Raw genomic sequence first — 19319 nt, forward strand, 5'->3', positions numbered from 1 at the left:
AACGCAAGTACAGTTATGAAATGCATTTATGACAGTGCTGTCCTTTTATGTGTACACATGATAGACCAGTATGTAAGCATCTTAATTGTTGGCAAAAAATTATTTCTTTGTAGGCTGCAGCAGGAAACATTATTAATATGCTTTGGCAACTGATGGAAAACAGTCTTGAAGAACTTAAATTGCTCCAGACAGTTCTTGTACTTTTAACAACCAATACAGTTGTCCATGATGAAGCACTGTCCAAGGTAAGAATTTGTTAGTGACAACTAAGTACATATAGTATAGTACATGCAATATCCAAGAGGAAAACCATAAATTTTACATATAAAGCATTTGTAAATAATGGAAAAGGAGGGGCTTTCTTAATTCTGTTGTGTCCCTGTTGTCTTGTGTCTATACTCTGAAAACAGGATTTCTTCTAGCTTCATTTTCAATTTGTTTTTTAATTCCTCCATAATAATACCTTTCTTTCTTTATGTCCAGAGATGTAAGGTTGTGTTGTAAAATTTCAGACTAACATGGGGATACCATCTGAGCAGAGCCCACAAGTCATTTACATGAAAAAGTGGCAAAAGAAAATTCTGAATCTTGCGTGCTTTAGAGCATGTAGCGCTGTGGCCACGTGTGGTTGAGGTTCATGCAAGTGCAAGAACATGGAATAAGAACAAAAGAACAAGAAATACAGGCTTCACTATACATACAGATGTTAATTTTCAGAATTCATTATAGAATAAGTATTAAACTATGCGGTAGAGGTAATACGAAATCCAGTGGAAAACAATATTCAGGTCACTGCCGGCACAATGACACATTGAAAATATGCACTTTAGAGAGGAATAATAGCAGTTGAGGCAACATGGTTGTGAAAGTATTGTGATTTTAATGTAGGTGAGGAATGGCATTTTACCTTTGAAGTTGACTGACCTTTCTGTGATTAACCTTATAATCCAAATATCCTTTTGACATTAATGTTCATACACCTTGGTTTATGTGGTTGAGTACTGTGTGTTTCTGTATGGTAATTGTAGTTTTATTAGCACTTCGTAATATCTTCAGTTAATACCAGTTCTAGATTATCTTTGTAAAGGATTAGTAAAGAGTATTTGGCCAGGATAATAAAACTTATTCTGGTTCTTCAAATTTAAAATGATTAAACCAATTTTTTTTTCAGGCAACCTTTTGACAAACTGGTGGAAAGAATTCCTCAATCAGCTGTCTTGACTCTTAGCTAAAACATGAAAATATATTGTTGTAAGGTGATCTTTTTTTATTTTTTTCTCTCCCTTTCAGGCAATTGTGCTTTGTTTTCGATTGCACTTCACAAAAGATAATATCACAAATAACACTGCGGCAGCTACAGTGAGGCAGGTAGTTACTGTTGTATTTGAGAGGGTGGTTGCTGAAGATGAACGATACAAAGGTGGGCATACTTCTTACTCTGCTTGCTTGTGTTTATCTTTTTTAAGTAAAGGAGTAGTAAAATGTTTATAAACATTATAAAAAAAATCAGTCATTAATGTTTACTGTCTTCTGTAAATTTACTTGTATTCAAACAAGATGTAACCCTTAGCCATTGTGTCAGTCCAAGTCAGGACATCGGTGTATGAAACTTAGATATTTTTCAAGCTGTGAGAACTGGTCTTCGCATTAGTATTGTGAAGGAATTTGAGGTGAACATGTTATTTATGGTGAAGGTAATTTAGATTAGAGAGTGTGAAATACACATCAGTAGTTTTGAAGAGAGCATTTACTGGAAAGAAGTGATTGGTATTGATGATCATTGGTATTCAATCTAATGTTTATTTCAGTAGACATGAAAACTTGCAGTAGAATTACCTGGCCATTCTCCTAGAATCTTTTTGTAAGAACACTTAGTTTGTACTTGATTTTCAGCAGTTTCTTTGTTAACAAAACTGGGGTTTATTTTCACACAGATACTATTGACCAGCCAGTTGCAGTTCAAGGAAATAGTAACAGAAGATCTGTCAGTACACTGAAGCCATGTGCTAAGGATGCATATATGCTTTTTCAGGTATTGGGGAGCATATGCTTATACATTTGCAGTTATGATTGGGTGTTTCTACATCTCTGTAACAAATCTCAAAAATTTGCTATTGGCATATTGACAGGGTGTTTAACCAGAGCCTCAGGCTTTCTTACGTGCATTTATTGTAATTGGCTATGGTATGTGTATCACAGGGAGGTGACTGGAAAATAAAGAAGTGGCAGCCTAGGAATGTTTTACTATACATCTTAAATAACACCTAACCATGCATGTCTGTGTTAAATCGAAGAGTCTTTTTTCCGTGAGCCAAATACTGCTACTGTAAGTCAGTCTTGGTTCTTGTGCTTGGCATTGTACATTAAAGTTCTGTATATGATGACTAGTAGCAGTTGTACTCAACACACCAGTTAAAGTCTTATTGACTTAGCAAATTTACTGGTCTTGAGATATTTTTGAGGGCAGGAATGAACACAGTTGCTACAAGCATATCAGCAAAGTTTAAAATTCCTTTTTTAAAGTTTTTGCTTAATAATTTAAGTAAAAGAAGTATTTGGGGAAAAGTTATGTTGAAATTGGACAATTCCTCATAACAAAAGAGGGAGAGAGTGTAGATTTTGTTGTAGACTCAGTAAACTTAGAGCAGTATAGGACTGTGCAGAGAATGTAAATGTTATTGTATTTCTTTTCAAGGATCTTTGTCAATTAGTTAATGCTGATGCTCCCTACTGGCTCGTGGGTATGACAGAAATGACCCGGACATTTGGTCTTGAACTTCTTGAGTCAGTCCTTAATGACTTTCCACAAGTGTTTTTACAAGTGAGTAGTTCTTGGAGGGAAAATAGGAAGACTTTTCACATGGGTATTAAAATCTACACTTCGTTAACTCCTCTTTAATTTACCATGAGTACTACTTTTCAGAAGGACTTGTAGCTTTTACATGTTGGGGTTTTATGACGGAGAAATACTCTGTGCTTTTTGTGCACTTTTTTTCTATTCCCATATACTTGATTTGTGTTTGTGCATTTTGTAGAGCATGTTTTACTGTTTCACTATTTGTTTTGCCATTTTAATCTTCTCCAAAGATGCATTTTCTGATCTTGCATGATTTATGACAGCTGTTACTTAGTTTATGGCATTGTTATTTCTACATAAACATTAACCTTGCCCCACTTGCCAAACAGCAAGAATCATGACTAGGAACTGTGAAGATCTACTACATATAAATGCACCATGATCCTACAGTCATGCATTTTAGGAGACAGGAGCTAAATTAAAGAAATAAATATATAATGAATAATGTATTAGCAGCATATTTCAGTTTACAGAGTACAAGAAGAGGGATGCAGGGTACAAACCTGACCATACCATTTCATTATGCTTTTTGGTAGCTTTACAATTGTGTATGCTGTTCTTCCTTTTCATTTCCTGAGTGTGTAATTTATACCAAGATTTACATAACTCAGGGTGCTTGATCATAGCAGCAGACATAAGTAATGTGCATAATCAGAGCTACTTGTAGAAATTAAAGATTATCTGCTTAAAATTTGTTCTGTTTTCTTTTTCAGCATCAGGAATTCAGTTTTCTTCTTAAAGAAAGAGTATGTCCTCTTGTTATAAAGCTCTTTTCCCCAAATATCAAATTCAGGCAAGGTTCCAGCACGTCATCTTCCCCAGCACCAGTAGAAAAACCATACTTCCCCATCTGTATGCGTTTGCTGAGAGTAGTTTCTGTTTTGATTAAGCAGTTTTACAGTTTGCTGGTAAGAGTATGTTCGATTTTTCTTTATACAATTCCATTTTTCTGTGTATATGCCAGTACTGTGGTCAGTAATAGTATTAATTAGTTCTTGGGAACTGTTCATGTATACTGAAGGAAGAGAAGTCTAAATATTCTTTTCTTCTTCTGTGTATTTGCATTGACATGTATTCTACATGTGTGATTTTATTAAACGTGGGCTTGTATAAATTCTCAGGGTAGATTAGCTGTTATATTTTCTTTACTTGACTGCCTTTCAGTTAAAGTTTTGGGAACCTTCTGATTTTATATGGCTTGCCTGCCTTTAGATATTGTTGATTGCTTGTTAATACTTGCTAAGAGGCTTTTGACTTGTGTTAGCTGTTGACAGAATGTGCATGAAAACCATGTTTAGCTGTTTTTACTTCCTCAATTTTAGATATCTTCTAAAGAAGAATTTTTCTTTTTCCCATTTAATTTTTTACTCTGACACATGTAAGGACTTCAGTGCAGTGTCTTTGAGGAATTTAACTTCTTCAGTACAATTGCATGTGTGGCGTCAGCTTGACAAAAATACTATGATTATTAGTCATGTTTTTAATGTAATTTTTAGTAAGTGCTTATTGAAGGGGTTTTTTAGATCCTGTGCAAAACTTGCTGGGATAGGACTTCTAGGATGAAATGGAAAGTTTTTTTAGAAAACATCTCTAGGAGGCTTTTTATTTAATGGCTATAAACTGTATCTTTTAGGTAACAGAATGTGAAATCTTTCTGTCATTGCTGGTTAAGTTTCTGGATGCAGACAAACCACAGTGGCTGAGAGCTGTTGCAGTAGAATCTATTCACAGGCTTTGTGTGCAGCCTCAGCTATTAAGGTATTAAATATATTGAGTTTCACTTTTACATATAATATAAGAAATCCTTTTATCTGGTGGAAAATGCTTTCTAAAACAGTGTAAATATGTAGAAACTTAAATGCAATAAACTCTCTAGGATATTTTTAATAAAGCATTAGACTATGCTTATTAACCAGGAAGGGCTGAATTACCGTTACTTGAGTGTTCCAAACCCTCTTACCACTATCAAAGGAGCATTTACCTAAAACTAAATATGTTAATTTACCTAAATATTTGCAGTTAAAATGTGCTGTAAGCCTGCATGTGGGAGGGGGGCAAGGAGTTGCTGTTGAAATATGCTTTTAGTCCCTAATTTGTCAAATACTTACTGTATCTTCTAAAATGCTTTCCAGGTCCTTTTGTCAGTCCTATGATATGAAGCAACATTCCACTAAAGTTTTTCGTGATATTGTGAATGCACTGGGGTCCTTCATCCAGTCACTATTTCTTGTACCAAGCACAGGGAGCACATCAGCAACACCAAACCAAACTGGTAAAGCCTTGTCTTCACTGTAATCCTATTTTTACTGCATCTTGTAATAAAAATTCTGATTTGATTCAGTATATGTGTTTGGCTTGATACAGTTCTGTACTTCTCTGTTCACTGAGGTGGAAAACCAGCTTGAAACAAACCAGTGTTTTCAGGTCTGGTACAACAGGTGATTTGTCTTGCGGGCAAGATGTAGCTCCCAATCAGCAGTGCAAAGCTTTTACAGCAACCAAGCTCCTTGGTTCACAACTTTTCTAAGGGAAATTCTGAGGAAATTATTTCTTATTTCTAACAAATTTCTTTCTCCTTGGGTGGGGATGTCATTTATGGCAGTGTGCAATGGAAGTAGTAAAACAGTGTTTGCTTCCTTCTGGAAGGCAATCACTAATTCTTCTGGATGTTCAGGGATGAAACTGGTCTGGGGAAGCCAAGGGGTAAAAAGAAGGATCTGTGTTTTACAGATTATTTTTGCTTTTTCTGTAATGTGAAAACAGGGACCTTGCAGATCATCTAATTCGAACCCCTTATTATACCTTATACTGCTGTAGTTGGCTTTTGAGGTTCAGATTACAGCAAAGTAGTTGTTTTGTAGGAGAAGTTGAAAGCCGCATCTTCCAGAGCTTTTTACCTCTTCTTTTATACTGGTGTAATGTTTACCACTTCAAGGAGTTACATTGATATAAAAATAGTTGTATATATGTGATTGCTCAGTGGGATCACAGAAAATGACACCAGTCTAACTGTGTTAATAGCAACATTTGATTAACTACTTCTGTTTTGTGGCATGACTTTGTTGTTTCAGTCTGTTAAGCTTTACTGTGTTAAAAGGTTATGCATGGGTTTCAGGGTGTATTCATATTGCCCACATTAATAGTTTAGTCTCACTATATACTAGAAGCGAGCACACCAGTTGTTATGTTGATGTATTAGGTGCTAATGAGTTCATGTGGACTCTGCCTTTCTCTCCACATTGTCTGTGAGTCTAAACATGTGATACCTACTCTTAGTAAGTACAGACCTCCTCCTATATGTAGGAAGTGTATATATGCAGAATTCCTTGTCCCTTTATCTGCTTTTTTTGGCTTTCTAAATTGGAACCAAAATTTGTTCCTTCCTAGCTGTTGGTTGGCATGTTGTCAGCTCTTCCCTGAATCTGTTTGTTTTCTCCTATCTTGCCATGGAACAGGTTCAAACAGCGCAGTTTTCTTTCCGTCTCTTCTTGTGTCTTTTTCATGTCTGAAATCTTTAAAGTGTATTCTTGGAACGCTTAAGCTCTCTTTCCCACTAGATGTTCTAGATGTAACTATCCAGATAATGATAATCAAACAATAGCACTAAAATATATATTGTTTTATCAAAACCAATGAAAGTTCTTCTGCCGAATGTGATGAATGCTGCTGTGTCTTTCTCAAATATAATTTATTCTGACTGAAAATAAGGTAGTTATCATCAATCAGCTGTGTCTTTTAAACTGATTACTTTGCACGTAAGATCGCGTTTCAGACAGCAGAGGGAGCTCAAAAATAGTTTTTTCTGTTGGTGATGGTTTTTATTACTGAGCAGGGTGAATCAGATTCATTCTGTATCTCAATTTTAAAACTAAATACATAAAAAGGGTGTTGGCTGATCACTAAAATTAGATGGGTTAATTTTATCACTTTGTTTTTCTGAGCAGGAAGCAATGCATCGGGGAATACTAGCTCAGCACAAACTAGTCCAGGAGTGGTTGGAATGAGAGGAGGTGCAACTGTATTACCTGCCTTTGAATACAGAGGCACTTGGATACCTATCCTGAATGTAACAGTACAAGGCAGTGCTAAAGCTACCTAGTAAGTACCTCTGCGTTTTTTGAAAATGTATATGACAGATATTTTTATTTCCAGCTTGATGGTTTAAGGATTATTTTATTACTGAATATTGAGGTTTTCATTTCAATGGCATTGAGGTATGTTCTGGATTTTCTTATTGTCGATGCCATGAGATGTTCTGATTTCTTGCCATTTTGCCTACATGCTTTGAATTCTGATCCAAATGTCCCCTATAGCTTTAGCATCTGTTGGATTATTTTTATTTTTTTTCCTACCATACTGTTCCTGTATTAACCCTTCACTTTTAGGCCTCACTCCAGTGTATAACAGTTTTAGCATACTTTTTGCTGGGTTGTATAATGGCAAACATGAGTGGTATTAAGCAAATGGAGCATCACTGGGAGTGAAAAAAATAGCTTTCTTCAACCAGCTTTACTCTATTTACAGGTTTGTTTTTTTTTTTAACAGGATATTGTGGTAGATAATGGCCAGGTCATTCCAAACAATATATTGACATATTTACAAAGGTTAGTTTGTGAGTGCTTATTAGAATGACCAATTGTTTTGTCATGACTTTGTGTAATGGAGATCATGTTCTCTGTTTAAAGCTGCAAATACTACACTTCTTTCAAAATAATGGAAGTTTTTTTCATGTCAGTCATGACCCATGAAGATAGTAAATCTTTTCCAAGTTAGAATTGCCCATGAAACGTGAGCATACTAATATTCCATGAAATCAGCAAATAGCCTGGTTCTCAATACTTTTTAAAGGTAGAAAATCCTTTTATCTGCCTTTGAGATGCAGCATAAGTTCATTCTCAGATTTCAGTAGTTTAACATATATGTGTTGACTTGAATTCTTGTTCCAGCAGTGCCATGAATGTTATTTTTAGCTTATCTGACTATGCTTAGGAAATGCAAATTTGTAACAGAGGTGAATGAAAGGTTCATGCTTTGGCCAGCTACTACAACCTACTGCTTTCCTTCCTTTCTTTTTTTCTTATGTGCTGTTCTTAACTGGCGCAGGATCATTGTAGCATCATCACAGTCTCTTGTGCTATTCTGAACTTGCGTATGTCTTACCTTTGTGTCTGTCCAGTGACTTCATGATTCCCACTGAGTAATGTTTGGGTTTTTTTTGTCTTCTGTGTAAGGTTATGGAACTGTCACTAGAATGTCTTGTCAGCAATTTTTTCTCCTTTTTGTCTGCAGTTTGTCTACTTTTGTCTGCAGTCCCTGCATGTAAGGAGATGACTAATTGTAGATTTGAGTCACATCCTAGCATTGATTCTGTCCTACTGCTGCCATTAGATTTTCATACAATTGCCACATCTCGCACTTCTACGCAATGATTTAATTTAGATACGACTTTTATGAACAGAGCTAGTAGAGCCTTTTTGCCAGTATAGGCCTAAAACTTCCCAGACCCCTATGCCTTGTCTTCCTCTTTACACGAGGAAGTAAGTGTTTTCAAGAGGAATACACAAAGTCTATAAAAGTGATTAAGAATTTCAATTAGAACTCTGTATACACACACACACACACACACTTATTTGTAGATACAGGGTGAAATGCTGACCATTTGATTTACCTATATGGCCTATGCCCCCAGATATCTAAGGCAGCCATCTTCAGGAAGTTAGGGTTAATAACTGCAGTGTTACATTATGTGAGAGAAGGAAAATCCTTTGTGCAGAGAGGAGTGGTGACACTACCTTGTGGAAGTGTCTTTGATATACTGTAGCTGGAATGCTTAGTCTTTTTAAGAGTAGTTTATAGAGGAAATTAGGAAATAGTGTTTGTTGGGAAAGCAGGTAGTTTTTGTAACAGACTGTCTCCCCTGTGGCAGCTACAATCTGTTTCCTGTTGGATTCGTAACTCGACAGATCCTCTGAAGAGGCAATGAGGCTACAGTTCCAGCACAGTGATGTTTTAATTGATTGCATAGTTTTTAAGCAGTGAATCATGTAGACATTTCCGTTTTATACAAATAGCTTCCGTTCTTTACCTATGCATTTAGGTAATGAATATTTGCTCAGATATTATCTAGCTATGACAGGCTTTTCCGGTCATGTAGATTCAACGATAATGATAATGGAACATCTGATTTGTTCTTAGCTTGTTACTAGTGTGTTCACACTGTCATGACTTTCTGACCTATTTCCTCTGTTGTTCCTGTGTAGTTCTGTGTTGTTCCTATGTGTTCTTCTGAATAGTTTCTGTTGCAGTGGTTTTAAGTAAAATAATAATAAAAGGAGAATAATTCATTCAGTGATGCTTGCTGGATTGCTCAAGGAAGTTGTGAATTCTCCATCCCTGGCAGTGTTTCAAGGTCAGGATGGTGTCTTGAGTGACATGGTTTAGTGCAAAGTGTCCCTGACCATGGCAAGGGGATTGGAACTAGATGACCTTAAGGTCCTTTCCAACCTTAACTGTTCTATGATTCTGTGATTTACAGATATAAATACTGTACTTGGAGTTTGTTCCCTTTCATTTAATTTTTATTTAGTGACTCATTTACTCTTTTACTTAATGACTTAATCAAGAAAGTTTTGGGTTTTTTCTTGAATTGCTACAGATCTTGAAGGGTGGTATTTGGGGCCTGTTTGTACTTAACATTCATCTGGAATCTTGTGTTTTATTGTTGTTTTTAATCACAGTGGTACTGTTACACACTTACTTGTCATGCTTCAATTTTTTAGTTTGGAAATGTTGGACAAAGTAGAGCCACCTACGATTCCCGAAGGCTATGCCATGTCAGTGGCATTTCACTGTTTACTGGATCTTGTCCGTGGTATCACAACCATGATTGAAGGAGAGTTGGGAGAGGCAGAAACAGTCAATGAAACCACAGCAGAGACAACTTCATTACTGACACAGTCTTCAGAGCAGCAAGACTTGCAGTCTGTATCCAACCAATCAGAGAAAGATCTAGGTATTTGAAAATGCAAACACTATTTAAATACAGAAGGTTTACATAAAGCAAGTTAAAATACATGCTTTGGTGCTTAATTTTATTGTTTCTAAATCTTGTAATGAAGTGGAGGTTGTTTGTTTTTATTTTTTTTGTGATAGAACAGCAGCAGTCTCTAAAAAAATACTTGATATACTGCTTCTTTCCTATATAGCACCTTAGCCATGGAATCCTTATGGGCGACTAATACTGCTTCACATGTAGGATGTAAGAAAAACATAACAGGCATTCTGTTCTCCAAAACTACTGTTCTGCCTTCTGCTTAAAGCTGAGATCCAAGGTTGCAAGAGACACCCTGACTGAGATGAAATGTGGCAATTAAGCCCACATTATAGAATGTACTTCTAGAACAAGATAAAAAGATGAACATTTTAATAGAGAGATTTTGAGTAAGATTGAAGTGCTTAGGGAAGAACTTCTGTAAGAGCAGAACAAATAGGAATTGAGGCGTGTATTTGTGCAGCATATGAGGAGTCTGTGTATGTACTTACAGAAAGACTAATGTCTCAGGAGGGATTTTGAGTTGTGTATGAGTGAGAAGAGATGGCAGTGCTGCAGGTTGTACCCAGGAGGAGAGGAAAGGGACCTGTGCCGAGCACAGTGGAGCTATCCATGGTGCTGCAGGCACGAATGCACCGGCCCAGCCTAAGGTCCTGGCGTGGCCTGGTGCAGGGAGGGAGGTGTGGAAATGATACTGGCAGGTTATAGGGCTGTAATTTTTTCCTATTAAAGTAAAGAAATAGAAAATAAAGAAGGTGGCAAATTATAAATACCAGGGGAGAGTATTTTTTCCTTTGCAGCAAAATGAGTTTCTTGTCCCGCATTTATGTGCTACTGAATGCATATTTTTTACAGACAGAGATTAAAAACAGTTATCTATACCTCTGTTAGATCTTTTTGGTATAGTTCAGAATAAGTTTTGTCTTGGTGACATCTTTAGCAATTTTACTTTAAATGAGACTGTTAATTAGTGCTGGTAGGAGCGTGTTTGTCTATATGCTTATGTGCCTGTCTAAACATACATATAAAAGCACACTTTAAAAGATGTAGTAGCAAGGATTTTGTTTGTGATATATAATTGAAAGTTACTAAGAAAAATACTGTGTTTCTGCTATAAACAATTATGTCTATTTCTTTCAAGTTAGCAGAGCTGTCTGGGAAGAAATGGTGAATGCTTGTTGGTGTGGTCTTCTGGCCGCTTTATCACTTCTGCTTGATGCAAGGTATTTTGTCTTTAATTTCTCTTGATTTTCTTCAAAGATGACATTCCCAGCTCTATTTTAAAATGACTTCTGATATTGGTCAAGCTGGAAGTTGCATGAGAGTGTGCAGTTCATGGCATCTGAGCAGATAGGTTTGTGGGTTAGTGATGGCTAGGTTGAGTGAGGATCTGTTAATAGTAAACAACAAAGCATCAACCTCTAATGTATTTCAATATAGAACAATTAATTACTTTTTCAAAGGCTTGCATTTAAACTATTTATATTATTTTTATTCCTTTTTACTTTGAATGTTTCAACACATTGAAGTGATTCTATCTATATTCTGATTACTGTTGATAAGATACTAAATTATGTCTCAGTACGTGTTAGTACTGTGCAGTCTTTGAAGTGGAAAAGCTGTTTACTAGATAATAACTTTGGTAACTTAATTGTCTCTTTCAAAGAATCTTTTGTTATCAAACACCATTTTCTGAAACTAGAGATAAATGCCTCCTCACAGGCTGCTTTGCTAAATCATTCAGAACTAAAGACCAATTTTATAGGAAATGGTTCTGAAGATTTTTGTTGATTGGTTGTGCTTTCTTTTCAGTATTTGTAATGTTGACAGGTTTAAAGTCTACGTTCTTGTTCCTTTCAGTTTCTTTCAGCTTCTGTACTGTGAATTGTTTTTTGCTAAACAATGTGTACTCTTTCAGCACTGATGAAGCTGCCACTGAAAGTATTCTAAAAGCAGAACTGACCATGGCTGCACTTTGTGGAAGACTGGGTCTTGTAACATCAAGAGATGCCTTTATCACTGCCATTTGCAAAGGATCCTTGCCTCCTCACTATGCCCTTACTGTATTAAACAGCACAACTGCAGCTCTGTCCAGCAAATGTAAGTATATAGGTTTTCCCTAACTGTGCTTCCATGTATTCTTCAATAAACTTGAGTTTTCCGAGAATGCGATTCAAAAGATATATGCAACTGTAGAATTTGTCTATACTGGATTATGTTAGAATCCTTACTCTTTCACGGACACCCCCTTGTCGTGGGGAAAGAGCTTGTGTGCCCTTGTGAGGTTGGGAGCTATGCTGGTGGTGGCATATGCCTCCGGTAGGGTCTCCCATGCCAGACAGGTCTCAACTGAAGGGTCAGACAAAGTGTGTCCATGGGCAGGATGTATGGGCTCACTAGCCTTCGGGCAACCATCCTAGGAGAAGGACAGCTCTTAACTTCAAACCTGGGCAGATGGAGCTCGTTTAGCTCTGTAAGGCCATCCATCTAAGAGAAGGATACTCAAACCAAACCTATGACCTGAGGACTCTGCTGTCACTGTCCAAGCTCGCTAGGCCCTGGCAGATAAACCTCAGGTGTGAAGGGTAGGGCCAGTTCCACACACGCTGTGCCTCACCTAAAAAATCCACTGCACAGGCCCGAAGGGTTTACCCACACTTGCAAAGCCCTGTAGCAACAGGTGAGGGACGAAACGGCAGGCAATAAGGTGCACTGGAAACTGCAGACCCAACCCTGCGTGCGAGTGGTTCAGGACATTGGTTGCTCCATAGTGCCGTTGTCTCCTTTGAGAACGCATGCAGAATTAGTCTCGAGGAGAAAAGACAACGTAGAAAGACTCTTGCCCCGCCTATACCACCCAAGGAGACCTTTCACTGTGCTTTTTGCAACTGGATTTGCCTATCCCACATTGGCCTTTTTAGTCATCAGCGTGCTTGTAGTAAGCGTGGGTAAAGCCCTTCCCAAATCTTTGCGAAGTCAAGCCATGATGATGATGAAGAATCCTCAAACAGGATCCAGACTGCCTGCTTTCCAGAACCAGTTAGTCTTGAAGTTCACGAATGCTTAGCATATGTCAGAAGTTCATATTCTCAGGAGATCTGTTTACAATTCGAAAGATACATTGGAATATGTGATTAAAGCGTTCAAATTCTGAAAGAGTCTCTGAGCAACTCGGATACTTAAGAGTTTGCTAGAATGTCCTGCATTTGTGTTCTACTACAGACTTTTCTGCAGTTGTCTCGTGATGGTAGTAGTTACTGCGTAAATGGAAGATCTTCCTTTCTGGTCTCTCTTCCACTTACAAGAGGTTGAATTGGTATTCCCCACATCCTGAGAGAATGTTGTAATTCATGGGATATGCCAGTTGAGGATGTACTCAATTTCGAATTTTGAAAATAAGTTACTATGTACTAAGAAATGCAAATATCTGGAGAATATGCAGATTGATATAAATATGAATTTAAAACAGAATACTTTAATCTGGGAATAAGGACAAATACCTTTACTCCAGCCCAAAAGCTAACTTTATTATTAGTTTGTAAGTCTGTGAAGCAGTATGCATGACTGAGCTACATGAATCTCTATGGAGATGAAGCAGTGAACTTAAGGTTACTCTTCCTTTTATAGGTGAATTATAAAATGGGTGTCCTGAAGTCTTGTATTGGAAGAACTTCATGATATAGCATTTATGACACCACCATTTTTTTGAGTGCACTAGTACAGTGATAGCACACAGTGATACCATTTACACACAATTACCAGAGGTAAATGGGTTGAGAAGTAGTCTAATGCTCGTATTGTAGCACAAATATCCCAGTCCTGACATAAAATGTATTAATGTGTTGCAAGAAGTATCTAATAGCGAGAGGGAATAATTACTGGCTCCTTTAACTCTGTAAGGCAATGACATAATAATCTAAATATGACTAAAGGTCTTAAAAGTGACCTACCTTAAAACTGTGGAACAAAACTTCTCTGAACAGCGTTTGCCAGAAGGTGGTTGTTACTACCAGTAAGTACTGGATGTTAAATACAGATCTTATATATATATATATATTTTATTTTTTTTTTCCTTTCTCCATTTTCCTCTAGCGTATTCCATTCAGGGACAGAATGTTCAAATGATCAGTCCCTCAAGTGAGTCTCACCAGCAGGTCGTAGCAGTAGGGCAACCCTTAGCTCTTCAGCCACAGGGAACAGTAATGGTAAGTACAACTTGTAAGTGATCTCACCCTGCTTAACAACTTCTTTCTGCGTCTCACTGTGTTTCAAAAATAGGCAATAGATAAACAGCGTTCTTGCAGATAATGGTTATCAGAAATGTTAACCTAAGCTTTTAATTTGGAACAGCCCTGGAGAGCAAAGTTCTCGAAGTGTAAGGAAGACTTACTCTTGTTTTTCATCTGACTTATCTTAGCAGCTGCCATCCATTACATTTGAAAAATCCTAGATCTTGGCTCTATTATGTGCCTGTGTGTGAAGGTTCACTTACATGGGTTTTTTAAGATAGACTCTGATTTTGTGGAGAAGGTACACTTAAAGCTGAAGTACTCCAACTTGTGTCTTTTCACATTTGATAAAATGTGAAACTGGGAGGAGAGGGAAATGATAAAATCATATTCAACCCCAGCAAGATAAGACTGAGACGACGGGATGCTGAACTGCTTCTCTAAAAAAGATATATTGCATCATTGCAAACAGAATGTAATCTTTATTTAATAAAAATTTGCAAGTTTCCTAGAAACACTGTTGTTACAGAATAATAAGAATAGTGTGGTTGTTTGTTGTGGTTTATTTTAGCTGACTTCAAAAAATATCCAGTGTATGAGGACATTACTCAACTTAGCTCACTGCCATGGAGCTGTTCTTGGTACATCGTGGCAACTTGTCCTGGCTACTCTTCAGGTATAGAGGCAATATTTATGCCTTGTTTTTTTGCCGTAATTTGGGTTTGAGTTCTTATGTAAGCAGTAGAAGAAGCTTTGGTTCTACTCATGGTGTACTTTGTATTGCCTTGAGTAAGTTCTATAGAATTCCTCTTGAATTTTGTTTGGCTTGAAGGTTGCCAGCTAGCTCAAGGACACTGCTAGTTTCCTTGCTAAGAGGAGCCTGAAAACGCTATTTTTCTGAAAATGATTGTTTTGTATTTCAGCACCTTGTGTGGATTCTGGGACTGAAGCCTGGAGTTGGGGGTGCGTTAAAACCTGGAAGAGCTGTAGAAGGGCCCAGCACAGTAAGCATGACCATGGTTGTTCATTTTACAGTTAATGATTATGTAGCATTTTCTGTTGCAGTCTGTAAGACATTTCTGTCTCTTTTTCAAGGTTCTGACTACAGCAGTTATGACTGATCTGCCAGTTATATCCAACATACTTTCAAGGCTTTTTGAAAGCTCACAGTAAGAAACCTTATTTGGTAACTAAAATAATATGTGTGTTATCAAGCTTGGCAGTGTTTTGATAGCTGTTATTTTTCAGGTACCTCGATGACGTGTCTTTACATCACTTAATAAATGCCCTTTGCTCCTTGTCTCTGGAAGCCATGGATATGGCCTATGGAAACAATAAGGTATAGTTTTTTAGTTTCTTTTTAGATGTGTTTGTGAAACAGACAGAAGAGGTACATTTATCATAGAATCATGGAATCAACTAAGCTGGAAAAGACCTTTAAGATCATCAAGTCCAACCTTTATCCCAGAGCTGCCAAGTCCACTGATAAACCATGTCACTAAGGGCATCTACATGGTTTTTGAACACTTCCAGAGTCCTTTAAGCTAATTGTTTCTGATATTAAGACAGTAATACATTTGATACTCTAGAGTAAAAAATTATGAACCAGAGAGTGTCTTGTTTGTAATGGTTCATACAGTTACTAAATTCTCTTGAATATTCTTACTGCATTCCTGCTGTTTTTTGTTAACTAAGGAATGTCATATATTTCTATTAATCAGATTGTGGATGGATAAAACTTTTAAAAGCCCTTGTAATTTCAGAGGTTAGGGATTCTGAATAGCACAGTATGTTCTGTGAGGTGCTCAGTTTCATTTCAGTTTTCTCTTATAATACACTTCAGAAGAAGCCTGACAATTTAGATATTGAAAACCCCCTGATAATTCACATTTACTTGGGAAAATGGTAGTATTCCTGTCAGCCTCAGTAAACAACCTTTAGTCAGAAAGGTTAAAGACCCCGTGATTGTAAAAGATTGAGTATATATTTTAGTCACAATTGAATTCCAGAGGAGAGTTTCTGAAAATTTTTCTTTGATCTATTACAGTAGAGATAATGGTGACAGAAAATATGTGTTACAATATTTGCCAATTACAGTAACAGCAAATGAATTAAAACAAGCAAAGTTTGTGTTTAAGTAAGAATAAAATATCAGCAGAAATAACAACAGAGAATAATTCCAGCACAACAGTAATTTTGACTGTATCTTGACGTAAAAAAAAACCTAAAAATTAGAAAAAGCTTATCACTTCTGTACTTGATGAATGGGAAAATTATCATATTCCTGCAGGGAATTTATGAAGCTGATGGAATATAAAGCATAAGGGGATTCTTAAATGAAATATCCTTTATTGTTTGTTCATATATAAACTAAACTTTAAAAGTTTTCATGGGGAAAAGACTATTTGTCTAGTAACATATGTTATGAAACTGTTTGGAGGGAGGACTGTGTAAAAATTTCAGTTTTGAAAGGAGCATCAGTAACTCTGGTTATTGTCAAACTTGGAGAAAACTATATGGAAAATTATGACAGAAGTGTTTTTCATGGTATGCTGTTGCTACCCCCTTGTGGCTTCTCATGAAGTACTGCAGATGCTGTGGAAATTTCCCAGCCATGCTACCCAAGCTGCTGTGACAGCATTCACAGCCTACAAAACACAGTACTTCAGTGAGATGAGTTGCACCTTAATTTGTAAATTATAATGTAGCAGCAGGCTCTGACATTATCTGAGTCACCTCAAAGTCATGTGTTCAAATTCCATTTTATTAAGGAACCATCACTTTTTGCTGTTGCTAAATTACTGGAAACAGGACTAGTTAACATGCACAGGATTGAGATTCTTTGGAGACCTCTGACCGGTCATCTTATGGAGGTAAAGAATTGTTTTTATACGTTGTACTAGAAGTTAGTTTGTATTAATAAAGATCTTGTGGAAATACATTTGTAAAGTGTAGTTTTTAAAAACAATTTAGATTGCTTTTACATGCACTTTGTTTTTGCAACTTGAATGCTTCACAATTTTTTTTTAAAAGTGAACTTATATATTTAAATTCAAATATTTTAATAGATCTTATTGACTTTTAGGTGCCATCAGTCCTTATATGTTTTAAACACAGCAGTGTTTAAAATGATCAATTTATGTCATATATATGTTATAACAAAGGTAACGCAAACAGGTTTCACTTTGGATTCACGTAGTACAAATATCTAGGAAGATTTTAATATGTTTTTGCATCCTTACCAAATAGATTGAAGTCACTGGATTTAGTAACAAAGGGTTTGCTTGTTTTAAAAATACTTAAGCTAACATTTTGAATGGTATTTTTAAGGAAATACTGTACAAATATAGGTGTCATAATCCTACTTATATTTCTTCAGTATTTTAACTTCAATATGAAAATATGCTCTGTCAAGGAAAAAAAAAATCTTAAATTTTGAATTTGAAATTAGAAACAGGTAATGGAATATAATTGTAAAGTTTTAATTCTCTATACAGATACGTAGAAGAGAGAAACAAGAACAGGGTTTGATTTAAAGGGGGTGAAGAAGAAAGTTTTTCTTCCTCATTTTTCAGAAAGTCTTAGACTTCCTCAGAACCAGTGCATTATTTCAAACAGTATTAAGAAGGAGCCATCTGTAACCTGATTTATGCAGATCATCTTTGAGGTACAGTAAGGAAGGAGAACACCAGTGCCAAATTCAATTAAACCCAAACTGAGGGAAGAATTTGTTATCTGGTCAAATTCAGAGCATCATGAAGTAGTTTGAATTCTCTCTTTTTTTTTTTTTTTTTATGTAAGGTAACAAACATATAAGCACTGCAGGAGAGTAGCTATTTCTTGACTGCATTTTTGAGCATTAAGCTGGCTCTTCTGCATTGTCCTCTTTTTCAGTTTGGTTAGTGATTGATAAGGGAATGTCCAAAACACAAAACTGCCAGCCTTCCTAATGATCCTTGCCTTAGACTTTGATTCTGGATTCTCATACCACCTGAGCTAGGGCTGGAAGGGTAGGTGGAAATAACTGTGCAGAGGTCAATGAAACAGTGGACTTACCTGATTTGTTTCAGGGCAGTGTATCAGTTATGGGAGTACAGTTCATACTAGGTATCTGTGAACTGGATTTGCAAAACATTTGTAATTTTTCTGCTCTAAAAAAAGCAGTTAGGAAAACTGTTAAGTTTAGATAGGTTCGCAAAGAGAAGACACACATTTGAAACTTCAGCTTAAAATAGTGTTTGCTACTGTTTTGAAATAATGAACTGTAAGGCTTATTTTATATTCACTGTGTAGCTACTTTTTGTATTTGAGAATATCGAAGAGCAGATGCTTTCTGTGTTGGCTACTGTCATGCTTCCTCTCTTGATTATGTGAAGCAATGTGTGAAAGATGAAGCTTTGAATTTTATAGTAGCTTAAGGCAAAGTTGAACCTGAGAGTTTCAGGCAGTCATTGAAGAGTTGTTTGGTGCTTTTTAACCAATCACTCTCTGAATTAGCAGTTAGTATATTCATTTTGGGAAATGTATTGGCTTGAACTGCTGTGGTTTTCATTATTTCTCCTTCTGTGTCTTTCACTGCTTCCTATTGCTTCCGTATTCAGAAGGTATGTTTGTCCAAAAGATACTACTTTTTGTTATAAAAAATAATTTTATCATCTAGAGATCTATTGTATTGTTGTAAAAATATTATAATAGTGTATGTAAATTCTAATATAATTAAAAATACCCTTTTTTAATATTGTTACATATATTCAAATCTTGGTTAAACAAAAGTGACTTTAAACAAAACATTGATGTGTTTTCAGGTGTGTCAGCATCCAAACTCCAGAATGAGAGAATGGGGAGCAGAAGCTTTAACTTCTCTCATTAAAGCAGGACTGACATTCAGCCATGATCCTCCATTATCTCAAAATCAGGTAAAGTAAGTTTAAGAGCAGCTGCTTTCCTCCTTTTCTGGAGCTTAAAATGAACCTGAAATCAAAATCTTCCCTAGAGGAAATTTTCTACAGTTCAATGAATTAGGGGCATTCATAAAGCAGCTTTACTATTGAGTTTATAAAGCCTACAGCTGTAACATTCCAGTGTAACTATTGAAAATTACCTCATGCATTCTAATGAACTACCTTCCTTACTTGTTTCAAATGCATTACAAAAGTGGTGAGGCTTGCATAGTATGTCCATT

The 19319-nt window shown here is 36.3% G+C and overlaps 1 protein-coding gene across 3 annotated transcripts in view; it reads left to right on the top strand.

The window, feature by feature from the left end:
• The window catches only part of MON2 (MON2 homolog, regulator of endosome-to-Golgi trafficking), a 68916-nt gene that overhangs the window by 19894 nt on the left and 29703 nt on the right, over positions 1-19319 (top strand). For all 3 annotated transcript variants that reach the window (XM_061467831.1, XM_061467829.1, XM_061467830.1), the window contains exons 4-21: positions 114-245; positions 1291-1420; positions 1935-2032; positions 2696-2821; positions 3571-3765; positions 4491-4615; positions 4990-5129; positions 6802-6955; positions 9637-9869; positions 11050-11131; positions 11827-12008; positions 14001-14113; positions 14709-14813; positions 15061-15141; positions 15233-15306; positions 15386-15476; positions 16909-17010; positions 18943-19053. In XM_061467831.1, coding sequence (XP_061323815.1) covers positions 114-245; positions 1291-1420; positions 1935-2032; positions 2696-2821; positions 3571-3765; positions 4491-4615; positions 4990-5129; positions 6802-6955; positions 9637-9869; positions 11050-11131; positions 11827-12008; positions 14001-14113; positions 14709-14813; positions 15061-15141; positions 15233-15306; positions 15386-15476; positions 16909-17010; positions 18943-19053 — 2274 coding nt within the window. The remainder of the gene's footprint in view (positions 1-113; positions 246-1290; positions 1421-1934; positions 2033-2695; positions 2822-3570; positions 3766-4490; positions 4616-4989; positions 5130-6801; positions 6956-9636; positions 9870-11049; positions 11132-11826; positions 12009-14000; positions 14114-14708; positions 14814-15060; positions 15142-15232; positions 15307-15385; positions 15477-16908; positions 17011-18942; positions 19054-19319) is intronic.

This window comes from Pezoporus flaviventris, unplaced genomic scaffold (genome assembly GCF_033815535.1).
Source record: "Pezoporus flaviventris isolate CSIRO_AGI_PZ_B2104156 unplaced genomic scaffold, CSIRO_AGI_Pfla_v1 ptg000045l, whole genome shotgun sequence".
In the NCBI taxonomy this organism is placed as follows: Eukaryota; Metazoa; Chordata; class Aves; order Psittaciformes; family Psittacidae; genus Pezoporus; species Pezoporus flaviventris.